The following is a 21,878-nucleotide window of genomic DNA, read 5'->3' on the forward strand; positions in this document are numbered from 1 at the left end:
AAGTTTCCCAAATGTGCATGGTAAATGCCCACATGATTAAGACTTAACCACTCAGCATCGAGTAGGGCAGTGTTTCAGGGAGATGTGTGGAATTTTTCTCAGTGTCTTCACGGATGATTCCAATAACCAATATAGTGATTTTCCCAACCTGCCAATGTCATCTGAAAAGAACCTCTCCCTGAGCCAGGCTGTTTAAGCTGTCCGGTGAATTTCTCTCCTCTTAAAAATGATTTCTTTAAAAGAAGCTGAGGAATGAGATGAACCAGCAGCCTGGAATTTGCTCTCCTGTAAAAACCTTTGTACCGCATGCTAGGATGCGAGGTGTCCTTTCCAGCCCATGGTCAGTAGGACATACAGCATGACACCCGTGCACACTCAAAGAAACAAGCAAGCTAGGGAAGGCACAAGCAGGCCATGCAAAACAACTTCAGGAAAATCTCGAGGTCACTGACCCTGCAGCCTATTTAATTCTAGAGCTAAGCACAATAGAACCCCTGATGTCAGGCATTTGGGCTTTCTGATAGAGGGCAACAATGCCATCAGTATTTCTGAGTCAGAGTATCAAAGTCCAACAAATGCATATCAACACCGTGGACTCCTATGCTGTCATTACGACTGATGATTATGATGACAGTGGCAATGAGTTAGTGACATGGAAGCCATTCACTACCTATTGCTGAGCAGGAAAAAGAACAAGTTATAAAAACAGCATACAGAGAAAGAAGTCAGAACAACGGTTACCTGGGAGAGAGGGCGACTGGGAAAGGACAACAGTCTGGGAATCTGGGAATGTTCTAGATCTTGATCTGGGTGGTGGTTACGCAGGTGTGTGCACGAGTAAAACCACACCGAGCATTCACTGTGTGCATGCATTTTATTTCATATGAATGAAAAAATAAAATAGCGTATGATAGAAACTCAGTTTTAGAAATAAAGGCATGGGAAAATGTCTGGAAGATTATGCACTAAAATGTTAACAGCAGTCAGCTCTGGGTACTGGAATTAGGTGCTTTTTTTTCTTGTAAATGTATCTATATTTTCTAAATTTAGGGGGTGCAGTGAATTCATATTACTCGGATATTTAAAGTTAAATCTACCATGAGCCAAGGTTTTATCAGCTACTCACTTTTCTTCCCAAACCTCTCCTCATTCACAGGTTCAGTCCCTCACGGGCAGTCCCCGCAGCTCCCTAAGGAAGCTCTCTGTGCTAGGGGTGAAGCAGGAGGGGGTGGGGAGGTGAATCTTTGGCATTATTAGATTTTCCCACAATGCTCAGATCGGTCTGGGTCCCCTGGCACACCTACCTTCGGCCTGCAACAGCAGAGGTGGTGTCCTGACAGTCTATCAGATGTGGTCACATCTGCACATCTCCTGACACCACTCTCACTCAACTTCCAGCTCATTTTGAAGTCTGGGCAGGAATCTGGAACCAGGCCCCAAAAGTCTCTTTTTCAGTTCAAGTTCATGGGTTTAGAGCTAGGTCAGATGATGCGAGTGGGCAAAGGGTCTGAACCCAAGGCTCCTGGTGGGAAAAACACCTAACTTGAAGTTAAAAGGCAGAGCTCCACACAGCGGCTTCTTGCTGAATCACCATAAAGAAGGGCTCTGAATTCCAGTTTCTTTGTCTATAAAATGAGGACCCCACCCTCTGCTCATTCTAACTGACAAGATGGTTACATGGATTAGATTAGGGAATGCAGAGGAAAGTGACAACATCCTGTTGGACTTTGCACCCTAACTTTCAGCAAAGTGCCTGGGACATAGAGAATCCTCTTCAATATCAGTGGAAGACAAATGTAAGGAGTTATTTTTATTATTTTTTTGTGATGAGAAGATGACCATAGGAACCAAAGAAATTACATAATTTTTTTACATGAGAGTCAACTGTGGTTGGCAGATATCCTTGGAGCAAATTTAAATTCTAGTCCAGAGCAGCATTAAAGGCTGGTGTATGTTCAGGCACACTATAATCAGGTCAGAGCCCATTATACAAAGTAACTCTTTATAACCAAATAATTTCCCACCCACAGCTTTCTGCCTAACTCTTTTCAAGCAATATATCTGATACGATAAAATTCTAGTTTGGAAGAAAGGAAGGAAAAGAAGGGAGGAAGGGAGGAAGGAGGAGTTGATTTCTAGTGAATTCATAAGTCCCTTAGAGCTTATTAAAAGGAGATTTGACTTACCACCTTTAAAAGATCACAGTTTGTATTTTGAAACTCAGAAGGGCTGTGAGATCAAATGGATATAAGAGGACTTTGGGAAAAGAAACGAATGAAAAGGATAACTATTGCATTGTTTTGTTGTTTTGTACACCTGAAACTAATAATAATAAATAAAAAAATATACTAAAAAAAAAAGAAATGTATGAGAATGGTGTTCTGATAAAAAAAAAAAGGATGTCCTTGTTTTAATTCAGCAGTTTTTCAATTCCAGTGTTAACTGAGAGCCCAATAGGTTTGTCATCTCTTTGAAATTTGTTCACTACACACAGGACTTTGCGCTGGGCACAGTAGGCGATTCACAAATGACTCAGCCCTTTTCTGCTCTGAGTTATTCCAGAATAGCAGTGAAGCAAGCACATANGCTTTAGGCACAGCAGTGGTAAATCACTGCAGTGCTTGGAACAACAACTCCAGTAACTGCGGTGAGGAGGTGAATCTTTGGCATTATTAGATTTTCCCACAATGCTCGGATGGGTCTGGGTCCCCTGGCACACCTACCTTCGGCCTGCAACAGCAGAGGTGGTGTCCTGACAGTCTATCAGATGTGGTCACATCTGCACATCTCCTGACACCACTCTCACTCAACTTCCAGCTCATTTTGAAGTCTGGGCAGGAATCTGGAACCAGGCCCCAAAAGTCTCTTTTTCAGTTCAAGTTCATGGGTTTAGAGCTAGGTCAGATGATGCGAGTGGGCAAAGGGTCTGAACCCAAGGCTCCTGGTGGGAAAAACACCTAACTTGAAGTTAAAAGGCAGAGCTCCACACAGCGGCTTCTTGCTGAATCACCATAAAGAAGGGCTCTGAATTCCAGTTTCTTTGTCTATAAAATGAGGACCCCACCCTCTGCTCATTCTAACTGACAAGATGGTTACATGGATTAGATTAGGGAATGCAGAGGAAAGTGACAACATCCTGTTGGACTTTGCACCCTAACTTTCAGCAAAGTGCCTGGGACATAGAGAATCCTCTTCAATATCAGTGGAAGACAAATGTAAGGAGTTATTTTTATTATTTTTTTGTGATGAGAAGATGACCATAGGAACCAAAGAAATTACATAATTTTTTTACATGAGAGTCAACTGTGGTTGGCAGATATCCTTGGAGCAAATTTAAATTCTAGTCCAGAGCAGCATTAAAGGCTGGTGTATGTTCAGGCACACTATAATCAGGTCAGAGCCCATTATACAAAGTAACTCTTTATAACCAAATAATTTCCCACCCACAGCTTTCTGCCTAACTCTTTTCAAGCAATATATCTGATACGATAAAATTCTAGTTTGGAAGAAAGGAAGGAAAAGAAGGGAGGAAGGGAGGAAGGAGGAGTTGATTTCTAGTGAATTCATAAGTCCCTTAGAGCTTATTAAAAGGAGATTTGACTTACCACCTTTAAAAGATCACAGTTTGTATTTTGAAACTCAGAAGGGCTGTGAGATCAAATGGATATAAGAGGACTTTGGGAAAAGAAACGAATGAAAAGGATAACTATTGCATTGTTTTGTTGTTTTGTACACCTGAAACTAATAATAATAAATAAAAAAATATACTAAAAAAAAAAGAAATGTATGAGAATGGTGTTCTGATAAAAAAAAAAAGGATGTCCTTGTTTTAATTCAGCAGTTTTTCAATTCCAGTGTTAACTGAGAGCCCAATAGGTTTGTCATCTCTTTGAAATTTGTTCACTACACACAGGACTTTGCGCTGGGCACAGTAGGCGATTCACAAATGACTCAGCCCTTTTCTGCTCTGAGTTATTCCAGAATAGCAGTGAAGCAAGCACATAATTCCAATGTCAGGCAGCCAGGGAGATGCTGGTCACAGAGGTGTGCTTAGATGCTATGGGATGGCAGAAGGCAAGGGAGCTTTCGGTTAGGGGGCCAGGCAGTCATGACCAAGCCTTGAAAGGAGCGAGGAGAAGGGAGAGAACAAGAATTCCAGGCAGAGGGCACGGCCAGGTACGTGGGCACCTGAAGTAGTTCTGCTTGCCAGGAGCACAGGACATGTGAAAAGGAGAAATACGAAACAAGGCTGGAACGTCTGGTTTGGATGAAAGTAAGAAGGACCTTAAATGACAACACAGTCTGAACCAAAGTGAGAGCCAGTAGGAGCCATGGAGGTCTTTGAGAAGGAAGGGTCAGGACCAAAGTTCTGCATCCAGGCACTTGAACAGGTGGTAACGGATGGGAAGGAAACGCAGAAGGAGGTGCGGGAGGCAGGAAGGCTCATGGCTGATGGAGGCACCTGCGGGAGTCCAGTGGGGGAGGGATTACTGTTACTTCTTTGCCAGCAAGTGCTATATCTTTTTCTGAGCTTTGCCGTCAGCCTAACGGGGGACATATTCAAAACTCCAACAAAGGAAGAAAGTAGAGTGGTCAGAGGGTTGTTCTGAAGACCAGAGAGAGGTAACGAATGGGAAGGGGCTGAGCTACTGGAGCAGAAGCCTGGACTGGGAGACTGTAAGAGGGGAACAAAGTCAGAAGGTGAATAAGGGGAGTGCAGAAGAGGCTGCGGAATCGGACGGTGCTCAGGAATCGACTGAGTATCTACAAACATGCTGGAAGGTCTGGCAACGCTGGAGACCGCTGGGAAAGAAGAAAAGGTTACAGATTGACCCTGACAGCACTCACCAGGCTGGAGCAAATTAAAAAGCAAATTGGAGCCAGCTAGAAAACAGGAGTCCCATCCCTGCCACCTCCAATATTGCCTTGGTCATGGGGTCTACAGATGGCAGAGCAAGCAGATACGTCAATCTGTGCCCCATCAATATGAATTTTCAATGGCATCATCTTGACAGCTGGCAGCTGACACATCACCTCCCTCTGCAGAAGCCTCTCTGAAGGCCTGGGAAGGGTTTTCCTACAGCATAGGCAAGGATAGGACCACCACCTCGGCTGTACAGGGTTGGGGGCTTTAAAACACACTCTCGTACCATCTCATTTTATCCTCATCTTAAATGAGAGACACAAAACAGATATTATTATCCTCATCGTATAAAGTCCAGAGAAATTGAGGTCTGGAGAAGTCAGGAGGTTTGCCCATGACCATGTTGCTACCTAATACTGGAGCCTGATGACTTATTGAACACACTGCAGTCTGAGCCAGGAAGCTGGCCAGCATACCAGGCATGTGCTGGGGCCATGTGGTCACACTCCCAGATCCTTCATGGCCATGGTCAGCCTACGGGAGAGGCTGGAATTAGGGCACACCAGCCGGTGAACAACGCTGGCTTCAGAGAGAATGTTGCAAATGGCAAGGTGAATTGTTTTTCCTTCCTTCTTCCCTTCTCCGTATTCCCCACTTCCTTCCTTTCGCAAGTATATGCAAAGTATCATGTGCCTGGCATTGTGCTAGACCAGCGGTTCTCAACCTTCCTAATGCCGCGACCCCTTAATACAGTTCCTCATGTTGTGGTGACCCCCAACCATAAAATTATTTTCGTTGCTACTCTATAACTGTAATTTTGCTACTGTTATGAATCGTAATGTAAATATCTTTTTGTTTTCCGATGTTCTTAGGCGACCCCTGTGAAAGGGTCGTTCAATCCCCAAAGGGGTCACGACCCACAGGTTGAGAACCACTGTGCTAGACATTGGTGACTACCCACCTCTCTGAGGGTTCCCTATACTCAGGGGACACATTACCTTGCCTTCTTATCCTGCCAACAATCCCCACACCATTTTCTGTACTGAAATACACCATCGACTTCTGAACCTCTTGAGACTCAAGTTGAAGATATGACATTTGAGCTGGGTCTTAAAGTAGGAGATAAGCAAAGGCTTAGAGATGCCTCAGAGTATAGAATGATCTGGTAACAGGAGTTCGATGGAGCGTAGGGGAGGTGGTGAGCATTAGGGCACGGGCTAGTGACTGGGGTTGAAGAGGGAGCAGGGCCCTTGGAGGCCAACTGAGGGACTGGCTTTCACCCTGCAGGCCCTGGAAAGCCATCGGAAAGCTTTAGGCACAGGAGTGGTAAATCACTGCAGTGCTTGGAACAACAACTCCAGTAACTGCATGGAGGAAAGATCTTAGAGGATGTTGCAAATATTCTGAGGAGAATGGGTGAGAACCTGAGCCATGGTGGGACAGTGGGAATGGTGACATAGAATTCTTACTTAAGGACTTATACAAAAACAGAAAATATGGGCCCTGGTAATCATGAAATTGGTGGGTCAGGTAAGTTGGGAAGAAGAATCAAAGAGGTGATGTTGTTCATTGAGAGGGGATGGAAGAAGGGAAGAGGAAAGGCAGAAAGAAGGCAGCGGGAAGATGAATTCAGTTTAGGGCATGCTGAGTGTGACGTGCCTTGGGGACACGTCCAGTGGCCACGGGGAGGGATGCAGAAGCCCAGTGTGTGGGGAGAAGAGTGGAGTGTCAGAGGCTGCACAGCCAGCTGGCACATAGGGTGAGGCCTGAACAAAGACCACTAGATGCGGCAAGTAAGAGGCTGGTCTTGGGTGGCTTGGCAGGAGCATTTTCAGGAGCAAAGAAGGGGTGAAAGGCAGACTCAGGCAGGTTGACAGTGGATGAGAGCAAGGCGACAGAGGTACAGGTAGACAGGTACAGATATAGGTACAGGTGGGCTCCTGTGTCCTGCTCAATCCTCGTGCCCACCCAGTCCCTGACATACACTCTTGGCAGATCAGTTACCTTCCCAATGCATCCAGGCAACTTCTACCCTGCTCAGAGGGTACAATCATGTCACTGGTCACCTCCAGAATGAAGGTCACACTCAGGACCCCAGCACCCTATACAGTTAACAGGGCATTCAAAGTCTGCCTAACAAACAACACCTGATGCCCTACTATGTATCACCAAACCAGAGACCAGACAATCTGGGATCTCCCAAACAAGTCCTGCATTTTGCCTCCTTTGCTATCGCCCTTCCTTCTGCCTAAAACACCCTTCCTTTGCGTCTCCTTGCTGAAACCCTGGCCCTAGTGCCACCTCCATTAGGAACCTTCCTTAATCCTTCAATCTAAATTAACTTCCCCTTAATCTGCAGAGCACGTATCACAATGTGTCATAGTGTAGTGGCCTTATCCCCATTCTCTGTCACCACTGGACTGGAAACCCCTTGAGAACAGCTATCTTATGCACAAGGCTTTGCACACAGTAGTGCCCAATACGTGTCTGGTACACTCAGCACTGGATGACCTTCTCCCCTGCCATCCCCTGTCCCATTGAAGTACCCCTGGGCTGTCTTTCACTCCTGCCTGCCAACCAACCAACCTAACACCTAACAGATGAATCCATTCTGATGTCACTAACCCCCCCACCAGTGTGTCTGCCATTATGAAGCTATTGGTGGGCAGGCACATCCATAGTCTCTTTCCATAAATGAGGAGGTGAACTCAAAGTAAAGACCCTCCACATGGGCTGGAACTGGGTCGGTTCTGGGGTTCTATATCAGAACCCCCATTCAGCTCCAACTCCTCTTCAGCCACAGCATGAAGCTCATCATTCTAGAATTCCTGTGTCCTACCCAACAGTCCCTTCTCCTAGGCGCTCACTAACTCGTGTCAGAGTTAGATCCACACACAGGGAAGGTCCCTCCCTTTCTTAGGGAGCCTGTAGGCACTGTGTGAGTGACTTGGAACCTAAGCTACATAATGCAATAGGACAAAGAGCTCCCTCCAAGCATGGGTGGTCATGGACGATTTTGTGAGGGACGTGGGTTTCTGTTCCACCTTGAAGGACGAATAAAGGCTGTGGTCAGGGAAGGAGTGCAAGGCCCACCCGAATGAGGTCAGGGTGTGAGAATAAGGTAGATGCCGGAGGGCATGACCCATCAGTTTGGCTGCAGCAGCCCATGTGTGAGGGGAGCAGTGAGAAGGCCAGAAAGGTCAAAGCCAGCTTGAGGAGGGCCTTGAAGACCAGTGAAGGGGAGCCGTGGAAGGTTTCTGAGTCACGGACCCTGGTGAAAAGTGCTTTATTTTTTAGGGTGGCTTAATAGATTAGTTGTATAGAAGGTAGATTGGCTTGAAGAAGATCTGATACCCTGAACAAAATTAAGATGTGTTACAATAAAATAACATAAGATAATGGAAACAGAGTAGACTAGAAGAAGTGAAATGAAAAAATGGGAAGATTTCAAAATAAAAAATCAACCCAAGGTTTCTGTTCTTGGGGACCAGGCATCCCCTACCAATGGTGCCATTTCACTGATGGGCCAGAGACAGATGCACTTTCCACCAATCAAAGTCCTCTGCCATGAGGTCCCCAAAACCCCAGTCTGGTTTTAGTGGTGAAAAATGAGGCAGTGTGAGTAAGAAATGTCATTCACTCTGGCCACTTTTATTCAGGGGCTAGCCAACATCTCTAATCTTCAACCAATTATTTTATTCAATGTGAAAGTCAGTAAATTAATTTTTAGCATAATAAGAGTAGAAATTGTCAATTTTAGAAGCACATGTGCGAATTTCCCTGTACAGGAGAGGACATGAATCCCATTAGTTAAAAATAGCAGTTGTGCTTACTTTCCCCCACATGCTAATTTTAATAAACTTACTCTGAAATTAGCCTGCCTTTATGAAGATAGCTGCTCATCAAAAATGTTCTCAGTAAGCACTAAGCTTGCCTCATAAGAGTTCAAGTGCTCCCAGGAAACTGTGAACAATGCAGAGTTCTAAATGGAACTCACTGTCCCCTCACCAGACTCGGTCACCCCTAACCTTCATTCTACCTTGCACCACTGCTTTCTAGCCACTGATCAAGGGTCATCTGGGACTCATTCTATTCCATCTTCCCAATCTAGTTGGCAAGAGATCCTGTGGGGGTCTTCCTTTAAAATCTTTCTCGTAACCATCCCTTTTTCTCTATTCCCCCTGCTTCTGTATCCTCTTACCACTTAATTCATTCAAACATCCAGGCATTCGTATATTCTACATTTATTGAGTAGCTACAAAGGGCAAGGTACAGTCTTTAGTGCTAAGGTCATAAATTAGTAGTATATGGCCCCTACTCTCAAGAAGCTCTAAATCTTTTGGGCCCAGTGGAGAGACAAGGATTAATTAGAAAACTATATGATTCGTAGTATGATACACGTGCAGTAGGACTAATTGGGAATATTGATGGCAAGACAAAAAAAAGTAGATTACTAGTCCCTCATCTTATTTTTCCCTGATTCCTGCAAAGTTACCAAATTTGTCTTTATTTGGTAAAAAAGGCTTGCAGATGACAAAGGCTCAGTGATTACTGAGTTCGGTGGAAACAAATCTATCCCAAGTATTTTATCAACTTGTACTCCAGCTACAAAGGCATTCAGTGACTCTCTATTACCAGCTACATTAGAGCACACCCTTCTGTTTGGCTTTTGAAGTCATTCACCATCTGGTCTACCCTGGCCAACCTTCAAGTCTGCTATACTTCAACCCACTAGTTTCAATCTTTATCTGGAGCATTTCCTCAAAGGTCAACCACCAGCCCAGGTTTCACACCTGCTTCCTGTCCTGATGGCCCATGCCCTCTCCAATCAAAGGGGAGGGACCCGGTTCAAGTTCCACTTCTCAGAAGCTTTTTCCCACTTGAAGCCTCACCAACTGCCTATATAGGTGTCTAAGACATACTGTTCACTATTGTGTAATGTCTTGCCATTGCCTCTATGGAGACAATGGTACGATAGTTTCCTGAAGTTTCCCACAGCTCGGGAATGACTTGGGGGCAGCAGAATATGATCTTGCCTCCACCGTTTGCATGAGAGCAGGGTCCCCCATGCCCAGAGCAGTGAAGAAACACTATATACATCAACTTGTTCTTCATTCACCCAAAGTAGCATGGGTGTGGTACCTGACAGCCAAAGGGCCAGAAGAGGCCCAGGAGGGGAACAAGGAAGGACACCAGTGACCTCCAGTGACCAATGACCAGATTCTAGACTGAAATAAGGAGAGGGCGTCTAAACAAAAATAGTGCAGGCCAGATGTGTGCCCTCCACCCCATCACCCCTGCCAATGGCTGAGTACTATTTAAGCTTCCTAGAACTTTAATACCAGTTCAGGGACAGGGAGAGGCATGACTCCAATCCAGATTACATTCCCACCCTTATCATGGGAATCTGTAATCAAAATTAAGGTGGTTTGGCAAAATAAAGAAGTTTTCATTATGTGAACATCTGAGTTTGTGTCCTCAGGGTCATTTTCATTGTATGAATGGCTACTAAACACGTACTACCTGCTAGTTGGAGAACTGAACACTGACAAGCATTATTCCTTTGAGCCTCACAATTATAGCAACTGTGAGGTAGGTACTTTATTATTCTATTTAAAGATGAGAAAAATGAGGCTCCGAGACGTTGCATAGTGCCATGATGCTCTGAACACCCATTCCCCTTTTCTGGCGAACAGCCCCCACTGTCCCAACCACTGTCAGTCCATGGGGTCCACACAGCGCCCTGTGCACAACTCCAGCCTAAGACAATCAGATCACTATACTCCTGAGTGATTTCTTCTAGTGCAGATGAGTGATCTAAGTGGGTTCAAATGGAGTGACTCCTGGGCTTTTCTGGGATCTACTTCATAAGAGCTTCTGGATTTCCCTCTGGGTTTGAACTTGAGAGGATGGGAAGCTGACTGAAGGCAGGCATCGAGCAGAGGCAAAGATGGAGAGAAAGCACGTTTGAGTGCTGAATCCAGCTGTGCCCAAAGTCACCCCTATCTGGGAATTATCAGTCATATCAGCTGTATTAGTTTGTTTGGGCTGTCACAACAAATGGCCACAAACCGGGTGTCTTGAAAAAACAGAAATGAATACTCTGATATTCTTGGGAGTTGGAAGTCTGAAGTCCGGGTATCAGCAGGGCCACGCTCCCTCACAAGGTTCTGGGGCAGGATCCTTCCTTGCCTATTCCTAGTTTCTGGTAGTGGCCAGGGATCTTTGGCATTCCTTGGCTTTCAGCTACATAACTCCAATCTCTGCCTCTGTCATCAGGCCTTCTTTCCTCGGTGACTTCACACGGTCTTCCCTCTGTGCATCTCTGTGTCCAAATTTCCCTCTTCTTAGTATAAGGATGCTGGCCATTGGGTTAGGAGCCCACTCTAATGGCCTCACCCAAATAAGGTAACATTCACAAATACAGGGCGTTAAGGACTTGAACATATCTTTTGGGGGACAAAATTCAACCCACAACATCAGCCAATAAAGTCCCTCTGAGCTAAAACACTTGGGTTGGGATTTTGATCATTTGCATCAAGAAAGAGATGGAGCCAAGACTCACCCCCAGGTCTCAGTCAACAACCAAGACCCAAAGCTGTGCCCTTAACCACAAGGCTGGACTATATGCCTATTCAGCCTCTCTCTTCCAAAAGTCAGTGGCTCTCCTTTGGGAAGAGGCCCAGGTTAACTGTCTTCTATCTGCCTCACAGCCACTGTATACAACACACTCAAGGAATATGAGTCTTCGTATTCTGTCTGATTAATTAACAAAAATCCAAATAGTGAAATTGAATTAGGCGTGGTTTATCATAGGGCAGGAGGCCGAGAGATGACCAGGACTTTTATCTTGGAAATAAAAAGTTATTGATTGTCCACACGGTTGCATTTCAAGATTTCCCCTGATCACCTCAGGTGGTGATAAGAACATGTCCCCTTCCCCAGACATTTAATTTCCAAAGTGGAACACCAGCCACGCTGCATTCACATGCATGGCCGTGTTTACTTCAGGGCCTGAAAAAGGCTGTCATTTCAGCTTGTTACACTAAAAATATGAAAACCAAACTGATCTCTATAGGATTGTTGTAAATGAAAACTGCTTCCTAGAGGCAAACCAAGGAAGCAAACTGATTGAATGAGAGCACAGGGCTCTGGGCAGGAAAGGCAATGGAGGGTGTATCCAGGGTAGGAGGTAGAAGCCAGGACTTCGGCAGAAATAGATGTGAGAGCATCATAAAGCCCATCCGGCTAGGTCAGGTGTCTGGTGCCATCTTCCCCAGTTCCTCTGGCTGACTTCCAAAATCACCTTGAAATATCACTGGCCACTGACCACCTCTTCCTTGAATCCTACCGGGATGAGGACCAGGCAATGCTCCTTGCCAGGCCCAGTCCACACCTGGCCTGCTAAACTTGAGAGAGCAGAGGAATCAACTGGGTGGCTCAGTTTGTGAAAAAGGCAAATTTGGGGCTATATCCCCACCCAGGCATTTTTATGCCCTAAGTGTATTAGCTTCCTGTGGCTGCCATAACACATTACCACAAACTGGGTGGCTTAAAACACAAAAATGTATTCTTTCACAGTTGTGAAGGCCAGAAGACCAAAATCAAGGTGTCAGAAGGACTGGTTCCTTCTGGAGGCTCTGAAGCAGCATCTGTTCAAGGCCCCTTCTAACTTCTGGTTGCTGCTGGCAACCCTTGGCATTCCTCGTCTTATTGCTGCATAACTCCCATTTCTGCCTCCATTTTCATATGGTGTCTTGGTCTTCCCATAGCCTTCTCCCTTGGGTCTCTGTGTCCCAAATCTATCTTTACTTCTAAGTAACCAGTCATTAGATTTACGGCCCACCCTAAATCCAGAATGATCTCATCCTGGGATTCTTAATTATATCTGCAAAGACACTATGTCCAAATAAGGTCATATGCACAAAGGTGGGGGGAAGGGAGGTTATTTGTGGGATGGGGGAGATTTTCAATCCACTACAGTAGATTTGGGGAGAGACCCAGCATCTTGCATTTCCTTCCCCACCCCCACAAATGCAAAGTGACTCTGCTCCCAAAAGACTCTGATGCAGCTGATCTGTGGATCATATTCTAAGAAACAACTTAATCCAGTTCCTGGGGATTCAGAAATGAATAAGACATGGCCCCCTCTCTTGGAGAACCTGCTGTCTGGTGGAAGATACAGACAGAAGAACTAATGATTAAAATACAAAGTATGGCCTAAAGATCCCAAGCTCCGGAGTCAGACAGACCAGGGTTCCAACTCTGCCCCCTCCAGCTGTAAGGCTCCGAGCCCATTCCTGAGCCTGTCTGAGACACAGTCTCCTTATCGGTAAAATGCGAAATAGTTCCTACCTTTATACCACTATGAGAATGAGGCCATGTAAAATGCTTGACATTAAAGATGGACTCAAAAAATAGCTAGTAGCTGTTGTGAAGGCGGAAAGCATGTTGCCTTCCTTTTCACATCCCCCAGCCGCTCACTGTGCGCCTTCCACATCCTAAGCCTTTAATGAATGTCTGTGGAAGGAAAGAAGGCATAACTCTGGAGAAACGCAGCTGGGATAGGCAAGACAACTCCGGAACGATCCACCTCAGGATGTCGACTTATTCTACAAGCATTTTTTGAGCACCTGCTGTGTATGGTGCTCAGTATGTAGGCTCTTGGAACAAAGAGCCAAATAAAACACACAGCCCAGCAGGGAGACCGCTGGTTACACAGTGCACCGCCTTCCATTGGTTTTCCATCCTTCACATTTCATTCATTAGTATTCTCTTAGTGTCAGTGTGACTCCCCTCCCAAACTATACCCTATGTTTCAGGAGTCCTTTGAGGGCACAAAGGGTTCTCTCTTCTTCACCGCTGAATCCCAAGCATCTAGCAATCAACCTGACTCCTAACAGGCATCTGATGAGTATTTGTTGGTGTAGTGGATATTCTGCTGCTATTTCTGAGCCCAACACCGGACTTCTGTGAAGAACCACCTCCAGCCTCCCTGACGGCTGGGTACGATTCCTGAGGGGCCAAGTGAAAAGATGCCCAGAGGATCCATCTGTCCCTTGACATAAAGCCTGCAAGTTAGAGGAAATGGGGACAGGCTGTGATGCAGTGTATCATTAATACTGTGCAGTTAGGAGCTTTCAACTACTAGACCAAGAGTAAACACACTAAACTAGGGGAGAAGCTGACATCTCACTCCTCTTCAGAAATACAATGCTTTGCACACACTAGACCTGAAGTGCTGTTATCAGGCTGACCTGGAGGCCCTGAAAATGACGAGGAGAGAAAGTACAGGGCTTCCCTTTCAACACCCCACAAGGGAAGGAAGAGAGTAAACCATTACTCCCTGCAGGTGTGCACAGGAGTAAAGAAAATGAAGCCCCGCCACATGGGCCTTGGGGGTGGGGAATAAATTTCAGGAGGGAGAAAAGGAAGAATTTCTAGCGGATAGTCAGCATGGCTGGGTAACTACCATCACAGATGGTGATAAGCCAGGACAAGCAACTCACCTGTGAGAAGGAGGCATCAGCACTTCCTCTCACCTGGAGAAGTCAGGCAGCCCCTACCAGCCGGAAAAACTCTTAGGGTGGACTGAAGGGGGAATAACATAGGAGTCCAAAATGGGACCCCAGGGGTGTGTGTAGCAAAGTAGTTAGGAGGGCACGGTGTTCTCTGCTTCCACAAATCGAATGACCTGAGCACCTGTGTTTCACTCCTTTGATAAAATGGCCCACCGCCTTACACACAGTAGGCCTGCAGTACACACGTGTTAATTGAATTGAATAAGTGAACGAATGAAGGCTCCCGAGGACCCGGCTCTCCCCCACCAAAACCTCCGCAGCAGATCATTCCACCCGGATTTCCCCCCTTGGCACCACCTTTCCGCTTCGGCACTGGGCGTCCAATCGCTTGGCTCGGAAACAGTGGCGACCAGCCAGGCAGGTGGGACTCGCCTCCTTCTCCCGGATCCCCGGGCTTCTCTCTCTCCAATCCAGGGCCGAGCCCTGCCTGAGGACAGGCCCCTCCCCAAAGGCTGGCACCAGATGGCGTGGAAGAAAGTGGCACCAGGATAGACCGGAAAGTGCGGGAGGAACGGCGCACCTGGCGGGTCGCGCGGGGACAGCGCGCCGCGGCCCCCGGGTGCGCGTCCCCCGCGCGTCCCGGTCCTGGCTCGGCCACCCGGGGGCGCGGGCCCGGGGCTGGTGGCAGCTCGGCCCGGCCCATCCCGCCTGGCCGGCGCCTCGGCCTCACCTCGCTCACCAGCCCCTGCCAGTCGCTCTCGGTCCGGTCGCTGTTCATGGCCTTCTGCTGCAGGCGCGGGCGGGCTGCATGGACGCCGCCCTCCTCCACGGCCGAGTCTCCCTCCCGCCGCGCTGCCGCCGTCGCCACCGCCCGGGCCCCCGTGAGGGCCCGGCGCCTCCGAGCCGCTGCGCCGCCGCCTCCTGCGGCCGCCGCGCTGTTGACTCAACGTCAGCCTCCGCGGGAGGAAGGGGAGGAGGAGCCGCGGCCGCCGGGGCCGCAGCCGCAGCCCGTCCGGCCCCGGCCCGCCCCGCGCTGCCCCGGACCCCGACCTCCACCCTTGGCCCCGCGCCCGGCTTCGTAGAGAAGGGGCGGCCCGGGTCTCAGCCCAGGTAACCCCTGACCCCAGCATGACCGCTGTCCCGGGCTGGAGGCCAGCGGGGCGGGCACCAGTGTGTCCCCCTCAAGAAGCACATCCCCAAATCCAGCCCTTTCCTAACACCATCAGGCTCCTGCCACTAGAATGGAAGCCCCACCCGGACAGGGGGTTTGCTCTGTTCTCTGATGAACACTAGGTACAGGGCCTGGCACACAGTAGGTGCTCTACAAAGATTTGTTGAATGCATGAATGACTGAACCAAATGTTATATATTTAACATTGTTTTTCAAGCTTCCAAGGCTTACTTTTATCTACTTCTTAAATTATCAGCTGTCACAAATAGAAAGCAAATGTAACAATTGGAAATAAAATGATATTGAATTCTAAGTAGGCTGAAAAGCTCTGAGTTTGACGTTTAGCATGTGTCAGGAGAGGCGCTAAAGACATATCAGCATCAAACTGAGACATCCTCTATGAGGAGAGACTGAAGGACAATGACAGAGGGCAGGTGAGGCTCACCCATGAGTTGGTACTATTCCAGGTGGTTTTCTTGGGCCACCTGCAGTCCTCTCATGGACCACCACCAACAGTGAGCTCTCCAAACCTGCAGAAACACTGCCTGTGGAGATGAGCAGGTAGGCTGAAGAGAAGTTGTGAATCCATTTCACTGGTGTGAAAGCATCACAGCCAACATTTATTTAGTATTTTTAGCCCCTGTTGATCCTGGATCAACCCCATGAGGTGGATGTTATCCCTGTTTGTCAGATGGGGAAATGGAGGCCCGAAAAGTGTTGCTAGTGAAGGACATGACCAGCCAAATGTCACAAAAGGGAGGCAGGCCATCGACCCCCCAGCTGCCACAGGTGCATGCATGAGCCCAGCTGAGACCAGCAGAGCTACCAGCTGACCTTGCCTAATTTGCTGAGCCACAGATCACGTGCTACGGAACTGTTGTTGCTTTAAGCTACGGAACTGTTGTTGCTTTAAGCTGCTAATGTTTGGGGTGGTTTGCTATACATCAACAAATAACTGATATAAATGGTGACACTACAGATAAAGAGCCTTGATGGCCTGAACTTGGCCCGGTAGCTCTTAAAAAGCAATAGCCCCTAGCATCATGACTTGTTGAGTCCTCATCTAAAGAAGATTCTACAACAGATTCTGGCAGGCCAGGGACTACGAGAAGGAGCCAGTCTCCCAGTCAGCACATTGATTCTGTGCCTGTTGTGTACAAATATTATACTCATCCCGGGTTCAATAACGTTGCAGACCATGGTCTCTGTTGTGGGACATGAAGGTTTGTAAACCTTACCCTCAAGGTTTTGCTCAGAAAATAAGAACAGGCCCTAGAGAACATTATGCTAACTGAGATAAGTCAGACGGAGAAAGACAAATACCATATGATTTAACTTATATGTGGAATCTAAAGAACTGAATAAATGAGCAAAGTAAACAGAAATAGTCTCAGAGATATAAAGGAAAAACTGATGGTTTGCTAGATGGGAGGGGGTGGGGATGAGGGAGAAGGTAAAGGGACTAGCACAAATTGGTAACTACAATATTGCCACGGGGATAGGAAAGATAGTTTGGGAAATATGATCAATAATGTTGTAAAGATTTTGTAGGGTGTCAGATGGACACATGTCTTTTTAGGGAGACCACTTCATGGACGGTGTAGAGCCTGACCACTGCACTGTTCACCTGAAGCTGAATAATATTATATGTCAACTATAATTTAATATATATATAGTCATGGGATATGGAGTACAGCATAGGGTATAGAGCCAATGGAATTGTAATAGATATATATGATGTCAGAGGGGCAATAGTTTGGGGGAGGGGGATTATCACTTTGTGAGGAGTGAAACATCTAACTATTACATTGTTTTGTACGCCTGAAAAGAAAAAAAAAATAAAAAATAAAAAGAGAAAAAGAAGGGGCTAGAATGCAGCTAAGGCTTCTGGTCTTCCGACCATGCTGGGCCCCATAATCATTTCTCTTTATAATCCAACCAGGTGGAAAGAAGGTCATCCTTGAGCTGAACATCTAGGGTTAACTCAGCATCAAGCACTTGTTCCCAACAGCCTGATGTCTCATGCTAAGAAGCAAGGTACTGTCTGCCAATACATTGCCCTTTGGCAAACCATCTGGTTTCATTCTGACCTGTCGATGAAATAGACTGTGAGAGTGGACATAACTCAGTCCATCTGCCTTCCGCCACCTCCTGGTCTGCACCTTGCTCTCAGCTGGCATTCAGGTGGAGAAGCATCCTGCCCCTTCCAGTCACCATGTTTAGCTAAGGCTTACAGTACTGCTGCTCCTTGGGAGCTTTCACTAGACCATCAGCAAGCTGTTGGGAGCCGAGGGATCTTACGTTAGAAGCCATGTACCTTTAAGACAACTCTCTGTGTGACGCCATTTCTCTTATGTGCTTTCCTTCTTTGAAGTAAGTCAGCCAGTAATTAAGGTATTTAAAAATAAAATTGGGAGTGAAGTGAATCAAAGAGTAGCAAGCCTCTCCCCTCCCCAGCGTGTGGAGAAACGTCCAACTCAATTGAAACAGCATCTCCAGTTGCCTGGGTTCTCCTCAGAGGTTTCATGCCTCACATGCCAGCTCGAACCTGCCTCGCTTGTGAGATGTGATGAAATCACAAAGCAAAGCAATGTTGCTGCGAGCGATTCTTTTTTATCTCTTTTCATTTATGTAGGCTGACATTGAGTAATAATAATAATTAAATGGCGTTTAAGCTTTTAGGCACCTATACCAGAAGGCTTCTAGATACCTCATCAACAGCAGTCCAGGCTGACAAAAAACAAAGCTAATTATATCATGGTTAACTTTTTCAAAAAAATAAATAAATAAAATAAAATAATAATAATAAAACTGCTGACCAACTATCCTGACCTCTGAGGAAAGCAGCACATTAAATGTTCCATCTGACCATCTGTTTGCATAGGACCAGTTTAAAACCAGGTGCCCTTGTCTTAAATTTGCCACTAAGTATTGACATGTTGGGCTGAGCCTCTGTTATCCCCTTAGCTCTCTGAAAAACCTCTAGAGACCCAATTTTTCCATATATATTCATAGCCCCAGGGCCAGTTTTATTTATTTATTTACTTATATGCACATATAGTGTTAATAGAAAGTGCTTAGATGCTTCCAAATGATGTTTTTCATTTTCCAAAGTTGGAGAGGGTTTTAGATGTGGAAACTCCAAAACAGCTTAATCTAAGAAATCGAACCAACAGATACTGTGGAAAACAAAACAAAATCTCTGGAGAGGCTGGGACAGCAAGGAAGACTTGAACTTGTTAGAAACCTGAGCCTCTTGTTACAGGTTTTCTACTGACTTGCAGGATGACTCCGGCCAAGTCCCAGCAAACCCAGACAGACGGGGAAAACCCTTAAAAGCATTTGATACAGCTTCTCCCAACAGTGTTTTCAGGTAAATTCTGGCTGCCCAAGCAAAAATGTCAGAGTTCTCATTAAAGGAAATGAAGCAAATCTCCAGGAGAGATTTTTTTCTTTGAACTACACAACTGGGGCACTATTCATGTCTACTCCTTTCCCCAGTCACTTTTCTCCTGCCTGAATTAAGAACCCCAGTCTGATGAGCCTGGAAAGAAAATGATTCATAATGACTGTGGCTTATAGTGGTAGGTAAATATATTTTTAAATTAGCTCTATGTGAGCTGAGGTCCCTAATTCTTGCTCTTGTCAAAGGGGGGCCATTTTGACAGGCCTGCTAGGATCCCCTATGGGCTGGTTGCTAAATGCCTTCCTTTGTTCTTGACTTCACCCAGGGGCAGAGGACCGCAGGTCCCAGTGTGCACTGCAGTCAGGCCTCCTGCAAAGCCCTGAGACCTGCGGTCCCCTGGGCCACTGGCCTCAATTCTGTAAAAGATAAACCTCCCTCTCTTCCCTCTACCTGGGGACACTCTGCAAAGGGCCTCATCCATTTTTCTATCAGGGCTGGCAGCCAGACACCAGACAGACAGGCAGGGGATCCTGGCCAGGTTCCTGACTCAGAGCATCCTCTGTCTTTTAGCCTCCAGAGCTTCTGGGCCCTCTCTCTGCCTCCACTAAGCCCTCCCTGCCCAGCAGCAAACAATCAGTTGCCCGCTGCTCCCCCCAGCCCTGCTGGCTGCCAATCAGTCAGGCAGCAGGGGGTAGAAGGAAGTTCCACTCCCCGCTGAACCTCCACGGAGGTGCTCAAAATGACTGAGTGGGCCTGATGAGAGCCTGGTGGGCACAGGCCCTGCGATTGCCATCCTGAGGGGGCACTGGCGTGGGTGTGATTGGCTGGGGCATTGCGGGGCAGGGAGTCGGGATGAAGGGAGGCAGAGGGGCAGCTCCTCCTGCTGATGGAAGAGTTTCAGGACGGGGGACTGAGCTGTCAGCAGGAAGGGACATCTGCTGGAGGAGCCGGATAGGAAAGGAGAGGCAGAGGGAGAGTCAGGGTCTGGGGCTCCTGGTGAGAGGCCGGGAGATCAAGAACCAGGGGAGGAAAGTGGGAAACCCTGGGCGCAGGGGTGGGTGGGAAGACCCACCGACAAGCTGGGCTGGTGGAGGAAGTAGAGTGATTCGTAGCCCAAGGAAGGAGTTAAATGAAAAAGAGACAGGGAAAGTCACTCGCCTCTCAGATTATTCAAATTTGTGTACTTATTGATAATGTATTTCATTTCTTCTGCAAGGGGGGGAGGATATGATTCAGCACAAATTTGATGTAAATTTATGGAAATGGAAGTGTAGAGAGGCTGCAAGCCCAAAATGCTGGCGGGTCGGCTGCATGGCCCTCAGCTAGGCAAGGTTACCACTCTCTGGACTTGGGGAGCCAAAAATAGAAGCGTCTGACTTGGGGGCCACTGGCCTCTCCTGCAGGCCAAGAGAGGGACTGACCCTGTTGCTCTGGAAAGCTTATTAAAAAGGAAAAAAGTCTGATGACTGTCTAAAATAGAATCACCTACATTGTCCTCCTGTCTGATTTTTGTCTTAGGATGGGGGGACCATTTTTATCCAGTAGAGATGGGCAGGGGAGAAAAAAAAAGAAGAGAATTAGCATTATCTAGGACGTATGATGTGCACTGGATACGTTAGGCAAATAACAGAAATGTTGTTTTTCCTTCTGCACTACGAAAGAATAATGGGGCTTGGGGAGGAAAAAAAATAAAGAAAACAATTTGCTAGAGAGGGTGAAAAGGTGGCATTCCATATAAATGGCCAAAGCTGGTAAAATATTTATCGTCCATTAGGCTGTCCTTCACCACACTGGACGTTGATTTTTATCTTCCCCCCTCATACCCGGTCATGACATTTATCTAATGATGCGCCTCTCCCAGTTGGTAGCAGCCTCTCCAGCCTGGCTGTGACCCCAACAGCAAAGAGAGCCTTCTGCAGTTTGGGAGTAGCCTCTCTGGGCCAAACCTTATGCTGCAACTTGTAATTGCAGTAAAACAGGAGGTTCAAGACACCAGAGACAAAGCCAGGCCAAAGGGTTTTACAGCCCCTGCACTCCTGTTAGAGACAAATATTCTTGCTTTCTACCACAGCTGCAATTCCTTTCAATGTCCAAGCAATTGCGGGGCCTGGGCTGCTGGGGTTCACCTGGTCTCAGGGCAGACAAGAGGTGTTTGGCTGCAGCCCATAGATCTGGCCTGTGGGCATGTTTGAGCAAATGTTTCAAAGGATGGCAGTGATCTGCTCATTTTTATTACATCCGTGGGGCAGAATTGTTAGCCCTCAGTGACACGGATTGTAATGCTTTGACCTCATTCAGTCACCAAAGGGCAAATTTCTCTTTGTTCTCTAACAGAAACACAGCATGCAAGTCAACATGATTTCTAAAGAGAAACTGTCAACAAGGGTATTTACTATCTTATCATGTCCCTGCTATTGCACCGAGTGGCTTACCTTTGGGGAAAGAGTCACATATATGCCCACATGTGACACCGTGGTTGCTATTTATTAACACTGTTTCTTCCCATGACACAGGAAAAATAATCTTAAGGTGATATGAGAAAGTCAGAGGAGGATCTCTTTTAACCTACAGGGTGATTTATACACTTAACAAACATTTCTTGAGCTTGTCCTATATGCTGAGCAAGGCCATGGGGATTACGACCAGGCTAAGACCCGGTCCTGCGTCCTCGAGGCTCTTCGTCTATTACCCACATTTCTCAAGCAGCTGAACACCGCAGAAAAGTGGAGAATGTTCTAGAGCGGGCCTCTTCAGCTGTAATGTGTCACACATCAGCTTCTTCAGGAACCGGGAATGAATCCTAAAAACTAGATCCCATTGGTACACTAAAAAGTGGTCAAAATGGCAAGTTTTATGTTGTATATATTTTATCATAATAAAAAAGTAAAAGAAAAAAACTTTGGGAAAAACAAAACA

General features: G+C 46.8%; 1 protein-coding gene across 5 annotated transcripts in view; it reads right to left on the reverse strand.

Annotated features, from left to right (window-relative positions):
* The window catches only part of CCDC149 (coiled-coil domain containing 149), a 95,231-nt gene extending 79,810 nt beyond the window's left edge, over positions 1–15,421 (reverse strand). For 2 of the 5 annotated variants that reach the window (XM_019642396.1, XM_019642395.1), the window contains exon 1: positions 15,116–15,418. In XM_019642396.1, the coding sequence (XP_019497941.1) occupies positions 15,116–15,163 (48 nt within the window). In that variant the 5' untranslated portion in view covers positions 15,164–15,418. Of the gene's footprint in view, positions 1–15,115 lie in introns of all 5 variants that reach the window. The other 3 variants (XM_019642397.1, XM_019642398.1, XM_019642399.1) reach the window with 3 other exon arrangements.
* Positions 15,422–21,878: the final 6,457 nt, after the last annotated feature.

The sequence above is a fragment of the Hipposideros armiger genome, unplaced genomic scaffold, assembly GCF_001890085.2.
Source record: "Hipposideros armiger isolate ML-2016 unplaced genomic scaffold, ASM189008v1 scaffold_68, whole genome shotgun sequence".
NCBI lineage: Eukaryota > Metazoa > Chordata > Mammalia > Chiroptera > Hipposideridae > Hipposideros > Hipposideros armiger.